This window comes from Elephantulus edwardii, unplaced genomic scaffold, assembly GCF_000299155.1.
Source record: "Elephantulus edwardii isolate Elephantulus edwardi_28Jun2011 unplaced genomic scaffold, EleEdw1.0 scaffold00289, whole genome shotgun sequence".
Lineage (NCBI taxonomy): Eukaryota > Metazoa > Chordata > Mammalia > Macroscelidea > Macroscelididae > Elephantulus > Elephantulus edwardii.
The window spans coordinates 229,454-253,937 of record NW_006400039.1 but is presented as its reverse complement, the minus strand read 5'-3'; the positions used below and the strand labels follow the sequence as shown (position 1 = coordinate 253,937).

The 24,484-nt window shown below is 58.0% G+C and overlaps 1 protein-coding gene across 1 annotated transcript in view; it reads right to left on the bottom strand.

Moving 5' to 3' along the window:
- VAV2 (vav 2 guanine nucleotide exchange factor) overlaps positions 1-24,484 on the bottom strand; it is a 143,492-nt gene that overhangs the window by 25,062 nt on the left and 93,946 nt on the right. The window contains exons 5-14 of the mRNA XM_006900555.1: positions 16,705-16,807; positions 14,565-14,579; positions 13,685-13,783; positions 12,816-12,884; positions 11,640-11,740; positions 8,986-9,085; positions 8,002-8,097; positions 7,349-7,417; positions 5,158-5,244; positions 510-595 (exon numbers count right to left, since the gene is read on the bottom strand). Coding sequence (XP_006900617.1) covers positions 510-595; positions 5,158-5,244; positions 7,349-7,417; positions 8,002-8,097; positions 8,986-9,085; positions 11,640-11,740; positions 12,816-12,884; positions 13,685-13,783; positions 14,565-14,579; positions 16,705-16,807 — 825 coding nt within the window. The remainder of the gene's footprint in view (positions 1-509; positions 596-5,157; positions 5,245-7,348; positions 7,418-8,001; positions 8,098-8,985; positions 9,086-11,639; positions 11,741-12,815; positions 12,885-13,684; positions 13,784-14,564; positions 14,580-16,704; positions 16,808-24,484) is intronic.

Sequence of the window (24,484 nt, the reverse complement as noted above, 5' to 3'; positions counted from 1 at the left end):
ACCACCACCACCCCGAACCCTAGCTTCCTCCCCCGTCACCACCACCACCACCCCAAGCCCCATCAGTGCTCTGAACCCCAATTACTCCTCCCTCACTCATCACCACCCCAAATCCAGACTTACTCTTCTCGCACCCACCACCACCACCCTGAACCCCACCAGCACCCTGAGCCCCAGGCCTGCCCTCCTTGTAGCCACCCCAGAGCCCACCATCCACTCTGGGGGTGTCCAGACCCTGGGCCTTTGGTTGTCCCCAAACTAGCCTGGAGCTCACTGGGGGCTCCAGACATGAGGACACCTCACTGCTGCTCTCCAGAGAAAGGAAGCAATGAAGACAGACAGAGCTCACCAGCCGAGGCACTGTTACCCCAGAGGGAGGGCTTCTAGGCTCGGGCAGAGCGGGGCAGAGCGGGGGCAGAGCGGGACAGAGCGGGACTGAGCAGGACTGAGCCAGGCAGAGCGGGCCAGAGCCGGGGCAGAGCCGGCCACATCCTGGCCAGCGGCCTCACCTGTCCTGCTTGGTGTGGTTGACGATGGACCGCACCTTGAGCTCCCCATCGATCTTCGGCCTCCCAAACTCCTCCAGCTTCACTTGCTGGGAGACAGAGATAAGTCAGGCCCTGCAGCCCCGGACGCTGGGCACCACATCAGGAGGGCAGATGGACAGGCACCCACCCACGTGATCCCCCAGAGACCAAAGGCAGTGGTTTCCAGCCAGTTCTCCAGACACAGGGGCGCAGAAGAAAGAGCAAAGAACAGGGCCCGGGGCTCCTGTCCTCACCCAGGCCTAGCCGGAGCCCCAGAGTCCTTCAACATCCAGGACAAAAAGCGATTGATGGGGTCAGGGTGACAGGCCCCACTGTGTGACGTCAGCAGGGCCTCAGGAAAAGCTGGACGCTGCCAAGGGGCTAGTGAGGGAACAAACAGCGCTTATCAGACACGCCGTCTGCAGGAAGGGGCTCGGCAGCTCCCGAGGCTGCTGGCCCTTCCGCCGTGAAGCTTTGATCCTCGGACAGCTTCGCTGGGCAGGTCCTGCATGTGGCTTTCAAGGAACTGAAGGGGCAGTGAAAAAAGCAAGATGTCCTCAGGGCTGTGCCTGGGAGGTGCTGAGAGGGCTGGCTTCAGCGTGATCACTTCTGAACCTTCCAGAAACTTTGAGTGTATCAGCCAAGCAAGATGCTCTGGTACCCACACAGCACAGGCCTCTGCGTCTCACCTCCATCAATACGGACTTCTTGAACTGGGGACCTGCTGACGGCTGCCGCGAGTCACTGCTGAGTTATGGACGAGCTGCGAGCACCTGACCCCAACATGGCACCTTCATTGGCCTCTGAGAGGTGCTGGACATGATAAGACATGGCACTGGGGGGTGTGGGGGTGTGTGGGGTGTATGTGTGGTGCTGGACATGGGTAAGACATGGCACTGGGGTGTGTGTGTATGTGTGTGTGCCTTGTACTTGAAACTCAGGAAAGAAACCACTGCATCCCAAAACAGCTCAATATTCAGGTCGGAAAACGAGGGGCTTTTACCTGCCCCCTCACTCTGAAGCCCATTCCTCTCCTTCAGCGTCCCACAGACGAGCACATATTCCACGTGGATAGTTAATACAGAGGCCGGTGCGGCCCCGCTGACATCACCAGACAGTCGCCTATTAGACTGGACTCGTGACGCTGGCCTCCAGGTTCGTTCCCACGGATCCTTGTTTGGGAGAGCAGTGGTCGGCACAACCTCTCAAGTCATGCCCACGCCGTGCCACCGAAGCTGGGCCCAGGACAACTCTGGGGGGCAGGCAGGGCGACAAGCGCCAATCAGGGCCTCGGTTTTCCAGCAAACCAAAGGAAGGCTTTGCAAACCTCTAGTTAGTGTTGGCAGAAATAACAGCTCCAAAGAGTCTTCTCTTGGTGGAAAATGACGGCTTGTACCTTGGCTTTTCCTGTCCTTCACGTCCACTTTGTTGTCACACACACAGCAGGGATGTTTCCACTTACTCGAGCCGCACCCCTAGGCCAGTGGGGCACATTCCTATAACCCCTGATGCTGGTCCCCTGGCCTGGATACAGCAGCCCACTCGCAGGGTCCCCAAACTTCTCCTGGCCGGTTGTGTCCCACACACTGGACTTCATCGGTCCTCTGCTGGTGTGGAGCACGCGGGGATGGACCTCCGTATCCGTGGCGACATACTCCTCACTCACCAGTCAGATGCCGATTCGTGAATGTCCTTTTCCCAGGGCTGCTCTCGCTACCACCCCAAGTTTGAAGTGGACTTGGGGTTCTCCTCAAGCGGCCAGCGTTATCAGTCTTCCAGAAGGGTCTCAGAGCACGGATGCCTCTGATGATGGTGGAGCCGAGTGCTGCGTATTCCGCAGTCCGCCGGGAACACACAGGCTCCCGGAGGCAGGGCTGCCAGCGTGTCCTTCAGCAGCGGGGACACAGTGTGTCTCACACACCATGTGTGCTGGGAGGAGGGGGAAGGACGCCAGCTTGAAGGATCAGGCAGAACAAGGATGATTCTCGACGGGACGGACTGACAGACAGACTGCAAGGTTGGCGCGGGGCAGGGAGTGTCTCAGTCTCTAGACAGGGCACTTGACAGCACCTGACATCACTCCTTCATAAAGCCTCAAAAAGCATACTTCACTCAGACCCAGCGAGTTGACAGCGGCCCATTGTGGGCACCTAGAATCTCTGATGACAGCTGGGGGCCCGCGGAGGCATATTGACGTCCGTGGACACAGGTGGCCCACCTCCCTCTCCACGCTGACATTGGTGCTCGCTGCCATGGAGCTGACCTGGCTCACATTACGGGCTCAGACCTGGGCTGGGAAACTGATCGCAGGCCTTTCCTCCTGACCATCGCTGGAAGCTCTGCTGAACCACAGGCCTCCGCGGGAGGCAGCCGCACATCGGCAGGAAGTCGGACCCGAGTCTCTCACTGCGTCTCAGACACTTTCACTCCTTTCACAGGGTAAGCGGTGGTCACCCCAAAACGGGCACACAGTACTGCGGGTTCACCTCCAGTCCTCCCTCCACAGGAAGCGGGCAACGTTGTCAGATGTCATTGATCCCACTCCTGCTGCCAGCCACCCTGTGGACAGCAGGCCTAGGCCGCCCCCAGCCGCATGAACCCCACCCTGTGACCAGCAGGCCTGAGCCGCCCCAGCCCACACCACCCCCACCCTGTGCCCAGGCCTGAGCTGCTCCCAGCCCGCACGAACCCCACCCTGTGCCCAGGCCTGAGCCGCCCCAGCCCGCACCATCATCGCCGCCCCCTCCGCGTATGAGCCCGCTGTTACAGTCAGTGTGTCAGTCCATCTTGTCCGGGGTCTTCCTCTTTCTCTGACCCTCCATCTTTCCAAGCTTCCTGTCTTTGTCCAAGGACTGGCCCTTCCTGAAATGCCCAGAGCACACACCATCCTCATCTACTGGTCCAGAAGGAAAGATTTCTGTCTCCTTGACATTAGGATGTAATCCGTATTGAGGACTGCAGTCTTTAACCTTCTGCACCAAGTGTTGTGTCACCCGCATAAGGCAAGACGTTGACGAGTCTTCCTCCAATCCTGATACCAAGCACGTTCTCAGTTCCCAGAGCACTGAAAAGTGACGTGGGCACTCATCTGCCAAGTGTGCAATGGCATGTGGACAGCGTGACACACTGTGAGAAGGACCAAAAGGGGGCACGGAGCCAGGAGTGAGCTCAGGCTGCCGGGGAGACAGGGCAGGAGACGGCTGGACACAGCGAAGTGCAGTGAGTGACTGAGGCCCACCGGCTCCGTCGGGCCACTTTTCTCTCCTTAGGGACGACACGACGTGACACTTCCTGTGCTGTGCAGTATCTGCAGGGTCTGGTCCCTGGTCTCTAGCGCTGTGAGCCACTCAGGGTGGATGAGGGCAGCGGGTCTGGCTGGGCCCCGAGTCTTCCTCCTCCGTCACGGCCTGTGCTAGTCTTTCCTCTTCAGGGACCCCTCAGGGGTCGGGGAGGAATACATTTATGTCAAAGCTGACGGTTCTCCTCTTGGGTGATGCTGGTACCCAGGGGACACTTGTCTGCCTGGGGACATTCTTGTCACCACCAGGGGAAGGGGATTAAGTGCAGACTAGGATGCTTAACACCCTACACAGGACAACAGGACAGCCCCATGACACAGCAGTGCTGGCCTGAATGCTGCTGTGGCCAACTTGGCACATGGAGGGGACTGTGCCAGTCCAGCCATGTTGACCCAGATGCCTTGTGTCGATGCCTGTGTCCTTGGCTCCAGGTCGTGACAACTGACCCGGCACACAGAATGGAGCTGGTGCTGGCCCAGACACAGTGCCCTGGATGCCTGTGTCCTTGGCCCCAGGAGGTGACGGCCAACCCAGTACACGGAAAGGACTAAGCCTGCCCAGCCAAGGTGCCTGGATGCCTGTGTCCTTGGTCCTAGGACAGGATGACTGATCTGGCATCCAGAATGGAGCTGGTGCTGGCCCTGCCACGGTGCTCCAGAAGCCTGTGTCTTTGGCTCCAGGACGTGACGACTGACCCAGCACACAGAATGGAGTTGTGCTGGACCAGCCACAATGCTCCAGGTGACCTGTGTCCTTGACCTGAGGAGGACGTGACACTTTGGAGAGGACTGTGAGGCGTGGCCTTGCTTGATGGAAAAATGGGGTAGGGGGCCCAGAGGGAGATCTGAGAGAGAAGCGGGTGATGTCAGACCCAGCCTCCTGAAACCACGCCCTCTCAGAGATAAGAGAGTAGGCTGGGGGCCTGACAGGAGCCTGCACCCCTGGATCCACGGGCATCCACTGTCCTTGGCCAGGGAGGAGAACCAGGAGGCAGCAGCACTCACTGTTCATCATGGTCCACTAGTCATGCCCACAAGTACCAGGCCTTCTGCAGCCTGGGGCCAGCACGGGGGTTGAGAGAAGGTTCCCTGAGTGTCCGCCCCCACTAAGAGACACACTGGCCCCTCACTGACCCCAGGACTGTAGTGGTCATACGTTCCACGCTCATCCGTGGAGCCCACCACACTAACTAGCGTGGGATGAGAGAGAGTGCTGACCTGGGTATCTGTTGCTGGGATGTCCACCCCCACTTGGGGACAGGATGCCCACCAGCCCCTCCCTGACCAAGTACTGGGCTAGTCACACGTTCTACGCTCATCCGTGGAACTCACCAAGTTCTCGATGGAGGTCTGAAACTCGCTAATCTTCTTCAGCGTTTCCTTGTCCCGCTTGACCTCGTTGATGTACATGGCCAGGTCCTGGAAGACGACAAGGTGGTTAGCGGTCTGTGCTGGCACCACCAGAGGTGCCTGGCCCTCCACGGAGAACAGCGAGGCTGACACGTGCACCCCGACATGGCCAGCAGCGGGTCATGCCCACTCCACACTCCTGACCCCAAGCAGGTGCCTCTGTGGGATGCAAAAGGAACCCTACTTTCTGGTTTTCAAGAACGGGGACCCTGACACGTTAGTGCCTCTGGAGCTGCCGCAGAACAAGGGGTCTCACGTCAGAGGACCAGCCAGCAAGGTAAGCACAGGCTCCCTCGTGCTGCTGACTGCAGTGCAGTGACCGGTCCCAGGCTTCTCATTGCAGAGATGTGGCCTCTCTCTCCTGGCCCTACGGCCTTACTGCTGAGCCAAAGCCTCGGAGGTGTGGGGACAACAGGTGAGCAGGCCTCACTTCCTGACGTAGAGCAAGCACTGCGGACAAAGCCACAGAGCTGTGAACCACAGGTCAGGAAGGAGCACCTGTCAGCCTCAGCTTACCTGGCTTCTACAGTGTTCTAACATTTTGGGGAGCCTCTATCACTTTGGGGAGCTACGTATAGCTCACCGCTGGGCACTTCCCATTTCCTGTGAGATGGGGGCCAGGGCCTGCACTCTCCCGCCTGGTGGGTCAACCAAAACCCACCTTCAGGCCAGTTACCTACACGCAGAGCACTGCAATCCCCATGTGCGCCACCAGGGGGCAGTGCTCACTAGCAGTCTGAGAGCTGGGCAAGTTAGCAGGGCAGCTGGACAGGGCACCCAGCGCTGAGCAGAACACTGGCCCGGCCCAAGCCTGCCTCGGGTGAGCCCAGAGGCCAGTCATGCCCTGCCCACTAGAAGGGCCAGGTTTCCTAGGGTGGAATTCCCCGAAATGTTAGCACAGAGCCAGATGCGCTCGTGCGGCAGCCTGGTCCTTGGGCTTCCCCCACCTCCTCTGCTCCCTGCCCTGTCCAGTCCACGTCTCCCCTGGCCCAGACATCCCTCAACTCCAGCACACACGTCCGCCCCCACCACAGGCGTCTCCCACCTCACTCGGTCCCCGGCGGCAGCCTCCAGCCTTGACCAGTCTGCAGCCCCCTAACCCTGACCTCTGCTCTCGCCTGGAGCCCAGCCCCCACCCACCCCCCAGGCGGGGCTGAACTGTCGCTGTCCTCGAGGTGGAGCCCGAGAGGCTGCCGTCCACTCTGTGTAGGACTGTCTTGCTGGCTCGGCAGTTCGTCTAAGTGGCCACACTGGTCAGGGACAAGGGCGCCACGGCAGAGGCACTGCTGGTGGTGGGCTCTAGACGAGTTCACAGAGCAGCGGTCCGCCAGGCCCGGTCAGAGGTCTCAGGAGTCACAGGAGCCGGCTAAATGGCTGGACTCTGAGCTAGGACACCTGGCCGGTCTATGAGGTCAAGGCTCGAGCCGGGCTCAGGCCCATAGTCACAGAATCACGGAGATTAGCCAAGGCCTACAGGTGCGGAGTAGATGGTGAACAGGACCCCAGCCTGTGTATACGGAGTAGGGCCTCCGTCCACAGGGGCAACCAAGCTGATGGAGAGTGACTATCCACACAGGCTATTTCTTGAACTACATCCAGAATGCTTGGAGAGATGCTTGAAATCTTACCCTGGAGTTCTCACAGTATTTGAGGGTGTCAGGGGACAATGCTTAGAGGTGATGAGCTACACTCTTCACACAAGTCTCCAGTCAGGGGTCCGGGGCAGCCTGGCTGACGGTCAGGGTGTCGAAGGCCAAGGACACGCACACAGTCTGTCAAATTCCTCAACGTTAGACACGTCTTAGCTCAGAGCCACGGTCAGCCCACCTTCCTGGGGGCTCGTAGAAGGACGAAGGTTGAAGCTCGGGTCTCCAGAGCGTGGGTGAATGTTTCAGAACTGAATCCCAGGACAGCCGGAGGTTTCCCAGAGGGAGTGCTCAGCACTGGGCTGAGTACTGGGGTGCTAGGCAGTCCAGGGGGGCCAGCAGATGGGATGGACACTGGGTATCCTCCTGCCCCTCCACTCACCACAGCACCTGGGCTGGGGCGCTTGCACACACAGTCTTAACACCCACATAGCTGTAGGCCACCCTGCCCCAGTTTACCCGCCCACCTGCATGGCTTCCAGGGCTTCTTTGAGCTGCTGTCTCTCAGGTCGGTCGGTGGAGTGACTCAAAAGTTCCTAGAGGGACAGACGGGGGCCATGTCAGCACTCAGTGGGGGGTCCTGGCCTCTGTCCCATCTCTAGTCTCCAAAGGCCCAGCCGTCCAGCTCCAGCAGACGGGAAGGCTCAATCTGCAGTATGGGTCCCCCAAATCTCACAGATGAGGAGGTGACAAAATCACCCACAGAAAAGATGTGATGGAGCAAAGAAGGGGCTGGGGCACTGGGACACTGAGCGGACCAACTCTGCCCTGATGTGCACCGATTTCCCTTTTTGCTGTACCCACCAGGGTGCTCAGAGACACGCCCCGGCAGTGACAGGCACCTCGGCGGTCAGAGGCACCTCAGCGGTCAGAGGCACCTCGGCAGTGACAGACACCTCGGCGGTCAGAGGCACCTCGGCAGTGACAGACACCTCGGCGGTCAGAGGCGCGCCTTGGCAGTGACAGACACAGGACCCTCCCCGCGCGGAGGCATCTTGTCCCAGCCCCAGTTTTCATCATGCCTCTCCCACACGTCTTCCCTGTGAGGGTCTCGGCCCCTGAGGATGGAGCGCTGCCCACACTGGGCACTCCATCCTCAGCTCGCGGCCCAGGGGCTCACCTTGAGGAGGAGGTGGTACTTGAGCACCCTCTGCATGGGCACCACAAGCAGATCCTGCAGCTTGAACTTGCCCTCCTGGACCTTCAGCGTGCACTCCTGCTGCCAAGAGGGGGCGGGGCTGAGGGCTGGGGGGGCAAGACGTCCTTCCCCAGGATGCTCTGCCCCATCCAGGCGCCCAGCTCTTACAGGAAGACCCTCGGCCCCTCGAGGAGCACCGTATCTCCTGGAGAACCGTAGCTCCATGGTACGTGCAGCCACCCGTTCCCAGGTGCCCCAACTCATCCTGGGGAGCCTCACACCACTGCCCCCCCTTTAATTAGCCTGGGATTCTGGATCCTGAGCTCAAGCCAGGTCTGAGGCACCTGCAGAGGGCAGGGCCACAGCAGGTGGGACACTGGATTCCCAGTGCCCGGGCCTGGAGACCCCTGCTTTCTTTCTCAGAACTGGAGCCTTCGAGAGGGTGCTATGGGCTCCCAGTGACTACAGAGACCAGGGTTTCCCCACCATCTGCCTGGGTACCCAAGACAAGCTGATGCTTTTCCCAGGGGTGCAGCCCCAGCTCCTGTCACTAGAGGAGCAACCTATACCCCAGGATTCACACTGGCTTCTCTAGGAAAAGGAAGTAAGACCCCCACGAGCCAGCCTAGGGGCCCCCAACAGGAGGGACACACAAACTGGGAACCTCACGGTCCAGCCAGGCAGGTCCCAGGCCTGGGGGCCAGAGGCTCCAAGCTCCCTCGGTCCTCAGGTCACACAGGGCTGGGAACCCTCGGAGTCTGGGTCTGGTCTCAGGCTTATGCCTTCAAAGGCCCCAGGTCAAGTGCACCCCAGGCGCCCCTGCACCACTCAGGCCTGGGACAGCTCCTCTGCCTCTCCCATCCCAAGAAAGTCAAAGAAAAACCCTGAACGAGATCTCCTGCCAACAGCAAATGCTCCCCTCCACTGGGATCCAGAGGGTGCTGCTGGCAGGAGGGTCCCCCTTACCTCCACTTTCTGTCGGAAGTCCTCACGGCCCGCCAGGAGCTGGTTCAGCGTGTGCTGGGCGTGTTCCATGTGGCTGCAGTACTCACCGTAGATGAGAAGCCTGGAGTACATGCACACATGTGAACACGTGTACACTCGTGAACACACACGCGTAAACACCCTCTGCCCGTGTGAGCAAGGTCTCAGGGCGGCAGCCGCCCGCTCCCCACACCAGCTGCACAGTGGGCTCTGCTTTCTCCTCACTTCCTGAAGCTGCCTGGCTCGGGGGAGGGTACCCTCTCTCCCAAGGAGGTCCCTCCTCACGGTTGTAAAATTTACAGGGTGTCAACCCAACCCCCAACTTATCCCAAGGGGACACAAACTGGGGAACGGCTGCCACTCCAGGGTAGACAGCTTCTCTGCACATCGCATGGACATAGCCAGCTTGCCTCGCACCTCTCGTCAGGTAACCCACAGACCACTAGCTCCCTCGGTCTGCACCCCACCCACCAGGGCCCCCTTGTCTCTTACAAGCAGGTGGCTTCTGCCTGGTGCCCTGCTCCTGCGTCCTCTTCAGGGTGAGGGGAGGAGACCCTGGGGCACAGCCACCATCTCTGTCCAGCCCCTACCCTGTCTCCCCTTGATTCACCTGGGCCTCTTGACCCTCCCCCTCGGTACAGAGCGGGGCCCCCAGCATGGGAGGCCATGAGCCCCTGACTGACCCTTGGAGGAAGGGGCCTCACAAGGTGACCATGGCTGACACGGGGATGGTGACAAGAGCCACTGCTCCTCAGAACACCGCGTGCAGGTGCTCTGCCCAGTGTGACAATCTCTACACCCCCTCATAAGACAGACAGACGGACAGCTGCTGTCGAGTCCACTCTGACACCTGGTGACCCCACGTACAAGACATCCAAACGCTGCCGGGTCCTGCACCCTCAGTCGCCTCCCTGTTCCTCAGTCCCTCCCGCAGGGCAGCGCTGTGAGAGCCACCACCCCTACGAGGCTGGGTCTATGGCTGCTGCATGCCTTCCAAAAGGGGCCTCAGTTTTCCTACCTAAAAAATGGGGTTAGCGGCCCCCCGTGGTCAGATGACCTGGCAGCTGTCAGCCTGCTGACCCTCGGTGGCTTGTGTGTGGTGGTGACGTGGAAGCTGTGTCTCTAGATGGCACATACCAGCCGAGTCCCCCAGGGCGGGCAGGTTTCGGCAGCTTCCAAGGCAGAGCAGGAAGAAAGGCCTGCCGGCCTAAATGAAAGACCTGTGGCTCCCTAGAGAGCAGGGTCTGCCTCGCCTGCTTTGGGTGCGTCAGTGTGGGGGACACTGTTTTTGGGGAGGGGGACGGCCTTGTTCTGCTGAGTAGCCGCAGTCACGGCCTGCCTGTCTCATGAAGTGGACGGACTGTCACACCAGGTGGAATGAGTAAGACCTGACAGCGATGTGACAGCCACGCAGTGAGCACCGCCTGCTGGGAGAGGATGCTGACAGAAGCGGGGCTGCCACCACTCCCCGTCTGAGAAGCCCAGGGAGGCGAGGGCGCTGCGTCCGGTGCACACTCCGCACACGTCTGCCAGCGCTGGTCTGAAGGTTAAACCCAGCCCGGGGCGGGGGGGACAGCTCACAGGAGGCCTGTCCCTCCTCACACACACCTGTCCCCAGGCAGCGCCGTCTGGTTCTAACACGCCTGGACAGGACTGGAGCTTGCAGGGGGCACTGTCGTGACTCAGCCCTGCGTGAGGTCACAGGGACAGGCTGTGTGCACATTTGTGTGTGTGTGTGTGTGTGTGTGTGTGTGTGTGTGTGTGTGTGTGTGCGCGCGCGCGCACATCTTTAAACAAGGCCCGCGGTCTCCCATGGCGAAGGCAGAGCCAGCCTGGCCAGTTCCAGGTGGCTGCCCAAGGGTCACCTCATCCCTAGTCGGAAGCTTACAGAATCCCAATCTTCCATCTGCTCTGGCAGGCCAGCCTGAAGCCTGAGGCGACCCTGTCCACCTTGAGCAGGTGGGGCTCAGACAGACACAAGCAGAGGGTCTCCCAGCAAAGGGCCAGGCCGTGCCCAGGTGTCCCGTGACAGAAGTAACAGTTTTTAAAGGTGGCCAGCTGTGGTGCCAAGCTGGAATGAGGGCTGGGGCCACGTCCACACGGGGAGAGGTGAGCATCAGTGATTCACACTGTGAGTCCAGACCAGCCCTGAACAGGAGCCCCAGGCAGCCTGCTGAGGTTGGAGGTGGCAGCTTCTCCGGGGAAACTCCACCCAGGGCGGTGAAGGCCGAACAGGATGCTGTCAGACCCTGGGAGCCCACTCCTTACACGGGCATGACCTCGTCAGGGTTCCCCCAACTGTGCACGCCTCTACATCCACCCACCTGCCACCCCAAAACACGGCCACAGCTCGGTCCTGTAACCCCTTACCAGGCCTCACAGAGCAGGCTGGCTGGCAGGGGGCACAGGCAGCTTCTCCCAGGAGGCCCTACTGCCCTGGACAGCAATCCCCTCTGAGACCTGAAGTTATTTTCATGGATTCTGGGAGGGTGGGGTGCCCTCAGTGACCGTATACCACACACTAGGCAGAAGTTCCTGCTCCACATGATGTCCGATCCCAGGGCTGACCCTTGGGAGACCCGGGGAGGTCTGCAGACAGGGAGGGGCAGGAAGCCACCACACTGCCCTCAACTCACCTTTCCTTGAAGTCCAGGAAGACCTTGGCAAGAGTGCTGCCTCCCGCCATCATGGACAGGTCGATGGCCCGCAGGAAGCTGTGATGCACTTTGATCAGGTCCTGGGGAATGGTCAGCACGTTAGCAGGACCAAGGCAGGAAAGGCCGGGAGCTTGGCGGCTCTCCAGTCCCAGTTACAGGCTTTTGCAGATGGGGCCCAGCACCCAGAATGCACTGCACCATGGATGCCAGCACCTGGCGGGTTCCTGCATGACTGCGGACACTGGTGTCTGGTGGGTCCCTACATCACTGGTACAGGCTTTCACAGATGGGGCCCACCACCTCACACACACCCACACCAACAGAGACCCCAGCACGGGGCGGGCTGCCAAACCACCACAGAAATCAGTGCCCAGACACGCGTGCACCGCCACAGGCACCAGGGTGGGATGTTCTACCCAACAGCGCACAGGGTCCCGGCACTTCCAGGGAGCGTCCACAGCTCCCACAGCTGCTCAGGACACATGGGCCATGCTGAGTGTCCAGGACTGTCCCCTCCCTGCCAGGCGTTCTGTGGGAGGGTCCTTCTATCAAGAGTTGGGGACTCAGCCCAGGAGAGGGAGGTGTTTCTGCACATCCAGGAGCAGATGGTGAGTGGACAGTGCTTGGGCCTCCCTTCTGGCTGCCTGTCCACCTGTCTCCTCTGTCCTGACCACAGTCCAGGGCCCAGAACCAGAAGGACACTCCAGTATGGGGTCAGCCTCATCCAGAGCTCATGTTCAGTGCCCACCCCAGACTGACAGGGAGGCCAGTCGACGGCTGCTGGGTCCCACAACCGTGGGGCGAGGGGAGGTTCTGGGGAGGCCTGTGCATGGCTTCCCCACCCTCCTGAGGGAGCGCCCACTCTGCTGAGCAGGGCATGAGCCCTCCATGTGAGCAGACACGGTGGGCAGTCAGCAGGGGGACCTCCTCCTCTCGGACAGTCGCTGGGGTCCCCAGTGCCTCTTCTTCAGGGTGTGTACCTAGCAGCACCCCCGTCCTGTGGGCCACCACAGAAGCTGCCTTCATCTCCAGAAACCAGTCTCAGGAGGAGTGCTGTGTCCCCCTGGGGGTCACACGGTCCCAGATAACCAGGCCTAGGTAACAGACTCCAGGAAGGGGAGGTTTTGGGGGAGACCCAGTGAGGCTGGGACTCACCTCTAGGTTGATAAAGATGGCCGCCATGTCCCCAGGGGTCAGCACCAGCCTCAGCGGGCTCATGTAGTTCTGCAAGAAAGTGGACGTCATGTCTGTGTGTCTCAGTGTGGCCGTCGCCAAAGGTCCAGATGCCACATCCAATAAGCTGCACTTGGTCCTGCCCACTGCACTCGGCCAGTGCTCAACGCTTGCGGCAGGGAGTTTGTGTTCTGAGGGACCACTGCCCCCAGTGACAAGGGTGGGGCCGGACGGCGGCGGGGGAGACTCTGTCCAGCACGGGCAGGTGAGGGGACCCTCCTCAGCATGTGACTTAAACCCTCAGCTGCTTGTGGAAGACATGTGACATGACGGCTGTGGGGAGAGGACTGACCCCCAGGGTACGATGCCCGTCCAACACCCTGACACCTCAGCCTGCCTTCTGAGAGCCTGGGACCAGAGGGCCAGTGGCCAGTCCTCGGTCTGGGCCAAGAGGGACAGCAGGTGTGGCTGAGGCTGTAGTGACTGTCATAGGGGCACCAGAGGCCCTCAGGGGACAAGGACTGCACCCCCACACCCCCACAACCCAGGTCACACTACGGGGGTGGGGTAAAAGGCCAGAGCCGAGCTCCATGCCCAGTCTGGAAGGAAGTAGATTCCAGCGCTATCAGTTCTAAGTGGGGGTGGGCATGAGCCAGGCCAGCACCCCACGGCAAGGCAGCGTGTCTGGGAGGCCTGCAGGTGGGCAGTGCGGAGCGGCTCCTGGTTAGATTCGGCAGCAGGGCTGGGGGCAGAGGGCCTGTGGAGGCACAGGAGGGGTCACTGCCTTCCGGGGTGGGGCGCCCGAGGCCTCTGCACGTTCCAGTCCAGCCGTGACTGCCCTTGACGCCCACCTTCTCGATGTCCTCCAGCGTGCGGTAGTACTTGGCCTCGGTCTCCTGAATCTCCAGCAGACAGCAGTTCCTCTTGTCGTCCTCCGACATACCCATTTTCTGGAGAGAGTGCGTGCTGTGAGTGGACGAGCCCATCTCCACGTGGGTCCTGGACCTCCACAGCCCGCCCCTGGGGGCCTCACAGCCAGGGTGTAATGACCAGGGCAACGTGATCCCGTCCATTTGCAGATGAGAAAACCAAGCACGGGGAGGGGCGTGACTTGGACCCAAGGACCAGCAGCAGCACGAGGAGACGCAGAGGTTTCTAGAACCTCAGGGAGCAGGGGGGGGGGGGCGGGACTCGGCCGACGCACACCTGAGATGCCATGTGTGCGGAGGACTATGGTACAGCTACCATGTCCACTGCTGCTGGCTGAGCAGACGCCAGTGCCCCTCAGAGGCCACGAGAGGCAACATCCATCGAAGTCCGGGGCGCCCTGGACACTGAGGAGCTCTCTGAAGTCAGTGGTTGGTCACCTCTGCTGTGGCTCTGGGGGTAGCACTGACCCATGGCCTGTGGTACTGGAATCACTCAGCTCTAACCCCATTACCCCTCCAGGAAACACTTCAGCTCCCCAAAGCAGTCAGTAGGAGAGGTACCCACATACAGAGCACAGGGTGCCCCCAAGTCTCTCTCCTGAATGCATGGCCCTGTCCACCTGGGGCTGTTCTGTTAGTTGGGGCGAGGGATGGGTACTGGGGGCTACAGTCCCCCTGAAACTGCTGAGCTGTGTGGTACATGGTGGTGTGTCCCTGGGCACAGCCCTAAGGGTCTTCATTCTGGGACCTCCCCAGAGGAGGACGGCACAGGCAGGGCCCCCGTGCTCCCCCCACCACTCACCTGCATGTACCTGATCTGAGGGCATGGAGAGAAATTACAGACAGGTTAGCAGTGCTGACCTCATGACCACAAGCTGCACTCCCCATTTCCACCCATAGGGGGCCCGGCACCATCTACCGGCCACGGGCCAGCTCACCCAGAGAGGGGTCAGCTGTCCTCCAGCTGTGCTTCCTTTGGGAACATCCTGATCCTCCCTCGTGACCATGCAGACAGCTAGTCCAGAAAGGACAGTGGCAGGGCACAGGGCCTGCCCCCCACAGGACCACTGTCCACCACGGGCAGCTCCAGATGAAGCCCAGCTCCCTGGTGGAGATCAGAGCCAGCCCAGCACCTCAGAGAAGCTGTGCGGCTCCAGGAGGCACCCAGGCTCGATGGCCTCTGATGGCACAGATGGGCGCTAAACCAGGCAGGGTCCTCTGAAGGCCTCACACTAGCTGCTGGCCTCCTTCACGGTCAACCTCAGGACTCCCAGCTGTGCTGCCTCACAAGAAAGGTCTGGCCACCAATGACACCATAGTGAAAACTGTCAGTGTTAAAGGCCAGAGGTTCGAAACCACCTCTGTGGGAGAAACATAAGGTAGACAGAGCCCAGCAAAGCCTGGGAGGCTGCCCGCTTTGTCCAGCGAGGTGGCCACACGCGGAATGCGTCTGCTTCTGCGTCTACTGAGAGCCTGGTCATTGGAGCCCTTTGGAATCCTGGTTCTCTGACTGTGCGCTCAACAGACGTTGACCTGATGGCAAAGGGCTGTGTTTGTGGTCTACCAGTTCTAGCCCGGGCCGGCAGGCCACCTGTCAGAGGGCCTGTGGTCAGCACAGGAGCCAGCAGGGCATGCTGCCTGGAAGGCCCTCTGCTGACACTGGGAGGGGCCCCTCCACTCTGCAGTGAGGCCATCGGATGCGGCAGGCCAAGCACAAGGCCACTTTTCAGGAGAAGAGTTTAGGGGAGGCCAGAAAGGGGTGTGAGTCCTGCCCAGCATCTGCCTCCTCCGGCCCACCATAAGCAGGTGCTCCAGCAGTCGGCGCTCCCAGATGGGCCCCAGGGGAGCTGCCCCAGCTTCCTGCTACCCCACAGCCGGCTGCATGCATCACCGAGATGCAAACGCTGACACGGGCCTGAGGGTCTGCTGCGCTGCTCAGGGACAAAGGCCTCAGCTGCCCACACGGCCAGCACAGGGCTCCGACCACCAAGTTCAGAGTGACAGCCAAGGGTGAAGGGGAGCCTGTCACCCCGCCCCCACACAGCCCCCCTCCTGCCGGCGTCCTCCCCACGGCAGCTGCTGCCAGTAAACCACCGCGGGGTGAAAACGCTTCAGAGAGATTAGTCCGCGTTGCTCAGAAATAAATATCCCTCCACATAAAAGGTGCACAGCTGGCTAATTGAGGCCTCTCGCTCCCGGCTCTGCCCACACGGGAGGCGGGGCGCTGAGTCAGGGTGCCCACTGGGGTCCCCCCCACCCCGGGCCGGAAGAGCTCCACAGCTTCACAGCACGGGGCTGCCAATGGCAAGGTGCGTGTTTCCTCCCATAAGGAATTGTGGTTGTTGATGGTGTTGAGTCAACGAGGACTCAAAGTAACAACAGCCTGACCCCAGGCCCGCCCACACTGTCCTCGTCCTCGCCCTGTTCAAGACCCCCTGCCGGCCTGTGTCAGTGCATCGGGGGAAGGGTCTCCTTCATTCTCCATGACCCCCCAACTGTTTCCAGCACATGCAGAATTACAGCTGGAGACCGGACAGAGGGTCAAGCATGAGGCTGGGCTGACCACGGGGGACTGGGTTGAGCACAGAGCAGGACAGCCCAGGGCGCCACAGCTGCACCCCACGGATGCAGGCAGACGTGTCTTCCTCACATTGAAGCTGATGGAACTGAAGGCGGACTTTCTGTGTTAAAGAGCCTGGCCCTTAACTGCATCAACTGCCCTTCCGAGCAGAGCAGACCGCATTCCGAAAGGTCTCCAAGTCACCTCCAGGTCTCCCCAAACCCCAACACGTGAGATGAGCACATGGCAGGCTGCGACCAAGGTGAGATTTCCAGAATGTTCCACAGGGGAAGCCACATGGGGCCCAGGAAGGACCCAGGGACCAGCACAGAGTCAGAGCTGTGGCCTCATAGTCGCTGTCCTGAGAGGACAGGGCACTCACCATGGGCTGCTGTACCTCCACCTTGATGATGTCCTCATAGATGTCGTCCCCTTCATCTTCACACGGGACGCAGTCATAGATGTCCTCGCCCAGGTCATGCTCGCTGCGGCAGGAAGAGAGCGGTCTGAGGGCAAGAGGCCGGACCACGTGGGCCCAGGAGCCGCAGGCAGGCCAGGTCCTCGGGGGAGACCGCACCCGGCTCAGCCCCTTGTGGGGTGGGGACAAGTTTACCCACTCCTCAGTTCTGCCTGCACCAGCGGTGTGCTTGGGGCCCCCAGTGTGACCGCCCCCAGCTTCCGGGTGGGCAGTCCGTGTGGTGACATACTGGAAGCCCAGGAAGGAGGCCTCGCCTGAGTGGGAACCTTCTCATGGCCAGGCCCTGGGCACTGGAGCACATCCGGGGTCTGGGCAGAACCTGTTCTCTGGCTTCCAGCCCCAGCCCCTGCCCAAACCCATGACCCAGGCCCCACAGCCTGCGTCCTCAGCCTGCCCGTGGGAATGTCATGCCTCGTGACCCCCGCCACAGTGCTGGGGGAGCGCCCAGGATACACCCCGATGGAACTCAGTCTCCGGAAAGGACCAACCAAGCCCCCTTCACTGACCCTCCTTGGGTTTCAGGAGCTGCAAACCACAGAGGGAGACTGACCACCTTTCTGCCATGGATCCGTGCTATTGGATCAAAACCAGAGGGTGCAGCCTGTGTCAGCAGCCAACCCCTACCAGCCACACACAATGCCCACACAGCGCTAGTGAACTGCTGAGGTGGGTGTGTTATGTGAGAAAACACAGTCCTCTTCTGGGCCTCACGTAACCCTTCCAGGTGAACATCCCTGTGGCCATGGTACAGAAGAAAACCAGCAAACCGAGGCTGAGTGACGGGTTAGGGGTGCAGAGCCACAGCCCTCCTCACCCCCTCCTCTGCAGGGACGTTCGGGGCATCTCCACATCAATGAGGACTGAACTGAGGTGCATGGCCACAGACCTCCTCACCCCCTCGTTTGCCCCTCCCCCCAAGGATTCTGTCTAGATCTCAGTGCACCAGTAAGGACTGAATTGGGGCGCATAGTCCATGCAGAGCTGGGTGGACCCCACTCAGGATGCACCACGTTTGGGGAAGAAGGTTCACATCAAGGGTTTTCTCACTACCCGTTCCCCTGAGGGGACTGGACAGTCCCCTGGAATCAATTACTTGTGCACAAACCCAGCCTCCCTGCTTCCCCAGATGCTGCCCCCGGGAGACCTTCCCTTCTCCTTGCCTGCCACGCTCCAAGACCACGCATGTCACAGCAGAGTCACTTGTCAGCAGGTGTCACCCCCAAACTTTCCTCATGCAACAGACCAAAGCAGGAGACAAAGCCCCTGTCGAGAATTGTGACGGCGTGGAACTGAGGGGACAGGGCAGTGGAGGGGTGGTGAGCCTGTCCGTGTGTGGAGGGGGCCGTGGGCTCTGCCCAGAAGGAGGGCTGTGCAGGAAACAGGCAGCCCGACAGTCGAACAATCAGAGCTGAGAACACAATTAGAAGTGGGCTGGCTTTGAGGTTGGGGAACAGGGGTGGAGCAGCTGATGCAGGACCCCCCTTCCTTGGCCATGTCCATCACTCACCAATCCCAGGACTCCATCTGCCCAGCCCAGTACCCTTCCCACAGTCTTGTGCTGCTACCCCTGCCCCACCCGGCCACTAACCACAGAGTCAGCCCTGAAGCCCTTCCGGACGAGCCCCTGGATCGGGAGGAGGTGGGGTGCCAGGGGCTGCAGGCAGGGCCCATAGGAGAGCTCCTCGTCACAGTCATGATCCGCTGGACCCCAGACCATGATACACCAGGACCCTCTCAGGGACACAGACCCTGTAACGCACCGAGCCAAGTGCTCAGGGAAACATAAAATGAGGAGGGAACACCCAGTAGGACCACGAGCCTAAACGGTGTGGTGGCCATTCTACAGAGGGTGGAGGAAGTGAGGGCCTCAGTCATCAAGAGCACCCTAGAGCAGGGGGGCCTGGGGATGCAGCAGAGTCATGGGGGCCCTGAGGCCAGGAACCAGTGCCTGGAGAGGTGGTCCCTGCTGCACCATCCTGCTGCCCCCTTTCCAAGTCAGGACTCACACCTATCCCCAGGTCTACACCTGCACTGGCTGAGCACAGGCTAGATGCTGTGTGTGGACCGAGCACCTACTGTGTGCTGAGCACAGGCTAGATGCTGTGTGTGGACCGAGGACCTACTGTGTGCTGAGCAGACAAAATGCTGCATGTAGACTGAGCACCTACTGTGTGCGAGCACGGACTAGATGCTGCACATCGGCTTGTCACACCTTCGCTGCCACAGCAGCACCTAGTTCACCTAGGACAACAGGCACAGCCTCCTGGCTTGCACAACTCTGACAAGTGGATGTGGCAGTGTGACTCACCTCCAAATTACAGAGCAAGTACACCTCCCCACACAGCTCCCCAATGACCTCACAGGTCAAACCGTCTGCTGACCACTGTTTCCCCTACGCTGGTTTAATTGGTTCTAGAACTTCCTATCACCCATCGTGCATTATGTTCTACTGGGGGTTGGCTTCTTGTTCTCAAACGCACACATCTTGAACTCATCCACACCGTGCCTCCACCAAAGGCTTCTATCACCACTGTGCACCGTCCATGGGTGGGTTACTGCAGGGCACTCTCCCAATTTTAACTGAATCTATGTTGCTAGGAAAGGCTACTCCTTGGCTAGGAACATCTTGCTTAGAAAGCCAGAGGGCCAGAGAAGGAGAGAAAGGCCTTCAACAAGACGGATTAACGTAGTGTGACTGGCAATGGACTCAACTGTGTCAGAGCTGATGAGGATGGTACAGGATAGGACAGGGTTCAGGTCTGCTGTTCATACGGTCACTATGAGTTGTACTTGACTAACAAATAAAATAGCTAAAACTGGGGAAAGCTGACATTTCAACAATATTATCTTCCAGTCCGAGAACACAGTATATACTTTTGTCAACTTAGGCCTTTAAAATCTTTGCCTAACAACATTTTGCTCTTTTATCCAGTAGTTTTGGAATTTAGGAAGTTTGGGGCCATTGTTTTCCAATACTCTCTCTGCTCCTCTCTTCCTTGCCCTTCTAGTACTATCATGAGCTGAATTGTGCCCCCCCCCCAAAAAAAAGTGATATTGATGTCCGAGCTCTGGTCCTATGAATAGGACCTTATCTTGAAGTAGGGTTACTGTAGACGTGATTAGTCAGAAGACCCACCACCAGAACTAAGAGAAGCATGGAATGGATTCTCCCAGAGCTCTCAGAAGGGATCAGCACTCCCCACACCGTAATTCCAGGCTTCCAGCCTCCAGAACTGTGGAAGACTAAGACTGTATCGTTCTAAGTACCCAGTGTGTGGTACTGTTACAGCAGTGCTAGGAAATGAACAGACTCCAATTACACCTATGTTGGGCCCCTCAGCATTGCAGTGTGTTTAAGACACTTGGTTTTGATTTCTTTCTTTTTGTCAGGGAGTCTTGGTGACATCATAATTAAGCAGCTGCTAAACCAAAGGTCGCAGTTCAAACACAGGAAGAAAGATAAGGTGCTCTGCTGTGTCATGACTAACAGCCGTGGAAGGCTTGTGGGCAGGTCGACTGTCCCGCAGAGCCACGTGGAGTCAGAACTGACCCGGCGACAGTGGACTGTGGTGGGTTTACTTTCTTCAGTCTTTTCTCCCCTGAATCACAAGCTCCCGGATGCTTCCTTCATGCCCAGTCTTCTACTGAGCTGTTCATGTCAATTATCATGATTTCCAGTTTTACAATTTTTCTTCAGTCCTTGTCCATTGTTTCTGTTTTTTCTCGTGAAGATGCCCATTTGTTCATTCATTTAGTACATATTTTCCCCCTCAGTCCTGGTCACATTCACAAAAAAGTGCTACTAAAGAACTTGTCTGGCAATTTCAACATCTGGGTCATCTCAAGGTTGGATCTAGTGGCATCACTTTTCCTAGTCGATGCCTTACCTTTTCGTGTTTGTCTGCCAGTTTAGTGATCCCTTCTAGTGCCCTGGATGGTATAAAGGACCATGAATCTACTATTTCTCCTGAAGAGTAATATTCATTCATTCCAACAAACAGCAATCTGTCTGAACTCTGCCGGGCTGCCTCCCTGGCATTTACAACAGCTAAAATCATCTCACAGATGCTTTGCTGCTGGAACCCATGGGGTCTCCTGTGCCCGTGAAATTCAATGATCACTGAGGACTTGGGCACATGCACATGCTGGACTCGTGAGCTCTATGGGTCCCCCCATGCACCCCTTCCCTCCTAACTTTCTGGCCTCTCTACCAGCCCTCATTTCTGTACTTTGACACATTTAAGACAGCAATGATCTTTTTCTCTGGGTTTTGTTCTCACATAATATAAGGCCACAAATTGTCAAATCCTGTTCCCTGGAGTAGACCTCCCCGAGAGGTCCCATGTGCCTGATTATTCTCCCATTCTGCCAAATAGACTTCCTCCTCTCACATCCTATAACCGGTAGCTACAACAGTGTCAGTTCAACAAGCTATCCTGCCTCACTGGAGATCAGATGTTCTCAAATTTATGATTTATCATCTACAAAATACTCAATTTTCCCCTAGTGTAAACTGAGGCTCCGAGAGGTAGCATAATGTATGTGCGTCCAGCCAGCGAGTGCTGTCTTTCCCGTACAGTGAGCATGTCCTGTCTGGCCTGAGTGTCCTGCCAGCTAAGAACAAGATGACACCGTACTTCCCCCTCTCGGTAAACCCATCGGGGCATGACCACAGCACCGAGAGCCAACGTGAGCGCCCGCCCCCACGTGTTCACTACCATGTCCACAGCTCGTTCTTCTCCCCAAATCAATAAACACATTGTACATTCATCACTCACACCACAGTTCTCATCCATCGAATTCACCCGGGTACTGACGGTAAACACAACGAGTAAAAGCCCTCGAGGGAGAGCTGCGTTCTGGCCTCTTAACTTGGGACAGAAAAATCTCAAAAATGCAGACACTGTTCCTTCTTTCTCTTTGGCAAGGTGCCTGCGGTCCAAACTCTGCTGAAATGGGAAGTGAGTCACCCCCTCTCTGCCTGTTCTTCGTTCACTGTCTTCCCTGCAGACACCCCCATCGTGTGCTGTACATCAACAGCACATAAAAAGTTCTCTGCCAACCAATGTTTTATCTCACAGCCAGCCAAACTAAGACCCAAAGAGGTGCCATGGCTTACCCAAGACTGCACACCTCAATCTAGGTCAATGAACATTGGCATGACAGTAGAACGAAAATTTCATTACATGCATGTTCCAAGTTATGGGGGATGGTGGGGCAATAAATGAAAAAGCAAGCAATGGGGTTTCATTTGATGAATGAGAATCAGAAAAGCAAATTCAAACATATTTGTTAATAAATAAATAAGATCAAAACTGCAATGAAAAGAAAGAGACCCAAATGTAAGCCACGCTGTAGATTGACTTGTATCTCCCAGCAACACATGTACATAAAGGTACAGGAGTGCACCAGGGATGCGTCCTGTCTCCAGACCTTTCCAATCTGTATACGGAGCAGATCATTCAAGAGGCTGGACTTTACGAGGAGGAACATGGCATCAGGACTAGAGGAAGACTTGTGCTGTATAGATGATACAAGGCTGCTTGCTGAAACTGAGGAGGACCCCGGAGCATTTGCTGCAGAGGGTCAAGGACTGTGGACTACAATACGGACTGAAGGTCAACATGAAGAATATGAAGATTCTCAGCACGGGGCCGACTGGCAGCATCAGGACAGACAGTGAAGAGACTGAGACTGTTAACTGCAGCTTGCCTGGTTCCACAATCAGCACTCTTGGCATCAGCAGTCAGGAAATTCAAAGATAAACTGCATTATTAAAATCTACTGTCAGGGGCCTCTCCAGAGCGCTAAAGAGCAATGATGTCAGTCTAGAGAATAAGGTATGCCTGATGCAAGCCAGTCTTTACAATTTCTTCATAGACATTAGAAAACTGGAACTAGATTAAGGACGATGGAAGAATCAATGCCTTTGGGTTGCGGTACTGAAAAAGACTTCTGAACATACCTGGACTAGCAGGAGAACTAACAGATATGGCGCAGAGAGGGTAAAACCAAGCTGTTCCTGGGAAGCAAGGAATTTGAGGCTCCATCTGACATACTTTGGGCACGTTTCCAGGAAGGACCAGTCCTAGGAGAGGGATATCAGTTTGGAAGGGTGGGGGGACAGTGCAGGAGAGGAAGATTCCAGATGAGAGTTCCTGGGGTAATGAGGGCAGGTATGTTGGCATCAGTGAGACTGGCTTAGGACAGAGTGGGGTTCAGAGCTGTTGCGCTTGGGGCTGCTATGAGGTGTAGTTGACTTGAGGGCACATACCACCACCACAATGGTACAGGGTAGAAAATCTGTGCTGAATGAACCCCCACAATATGACAAACCAAATCGCAGCAAGAGGAATGAGGGTGGAACACCACACAGCCCTGAGTCGTGTGAGGGGACTTCCCCGTGTGGCTCTAACACCTTTTATCTCACAAGCCATAAAGGGGAAGAAAGTGAGGCCAGCGTAGGGTGACCTCAGTGCCTCCGAGAGACTCCCCAGGAGCAGAGAGCGTCCTTTGGCTTCAGGTCTCAGAAGAAGGAAGCTCCCCGACCCCAGGGAGACTGGCTACGTGGAGATCTACCAGGAACACCTGGCCTGCCGATGCCACAGGACACAAGGACTTCCCCACGGCTGACAGCATGCAGCCTCCCTGACAGCCAGCACGTGGAACTGGAAGAGAATCAACGTCTCTTTGTTAAAGCCATCTACCTTTGCTGTCTCTTACAGCCCTAGAGAAGTAAGCCAAGGCATGGAATCAGTATTTATCCCAAGACCAGCTCTGTACCAGAAACCTGTCAGGTTCTGCGGACGGGATAAAGGACCAGCTCTGTCCCGGAGGATCCCCAATCCCGGCGTGGAGACTCAGCAGTGGTCCCTGTGTCAGGAGGGGCGTCGGATGAGGAACAAACACTGAAGCCATTCGTCAGGCTCCTGTCCCTGCACCAGCTCCACGACCTCAGCGTTCCAACCCCGCTCAGTGAAGACATGGTCTCCACACGTGAGTTTCCTGGACGAGGCAGGCGGCACATCGTACATCGTAGTCATCCACTGTCTTGGTTAGTGCTGCTGCAGCAGGGACACCACACGTGGACGGCGGCGGTCACCAGGAATCTGTTTCCTTACAGCCGAGGGGCCCAAATGCAGAGTGCCAGCTTCGGGGAAAGGCTTCGCCCAGTCGGTTGTGAAAAGGCCTTGTTTCCTTCAGCATCTGTACACGAGGCCATTTCTCAGCGATCTCCCTGTGCCTTGGTCTCCCTGGTGTCAAGAAGCGTCCCAGGACAGGGACCCGAGTCCTGTTTACAGACACATCAACTCAACTCCTGTCACTGAGTCAGAATGACTGACAGCTGACCTGATATCCCAGGCTGGACAGCACGCAGGAGCAGGCTGTCCGCTTTTCTCGCTCAGAACCACTGATAACCACACACACTCACACACATGTGTATGTATGAGCTCTAAGTACAAACATACACACATACACACAGAAAGAGAGAGAGAAGCTTCCACAAGAAGACACAGGCCTCGCATGAGCAGATCCAGCGTGAATACGCACTCAGAGCAGGGTGTGTGGCCCATCGCAGAGCAGACAGATCTCAGAGGTAATGGGTGCCGGACCTGGACTCAAAAGCCGCATCACCAGCACTCAGAACAAGGCCTCTGACTTGCAGGAGACCAGAGAGGAAGTG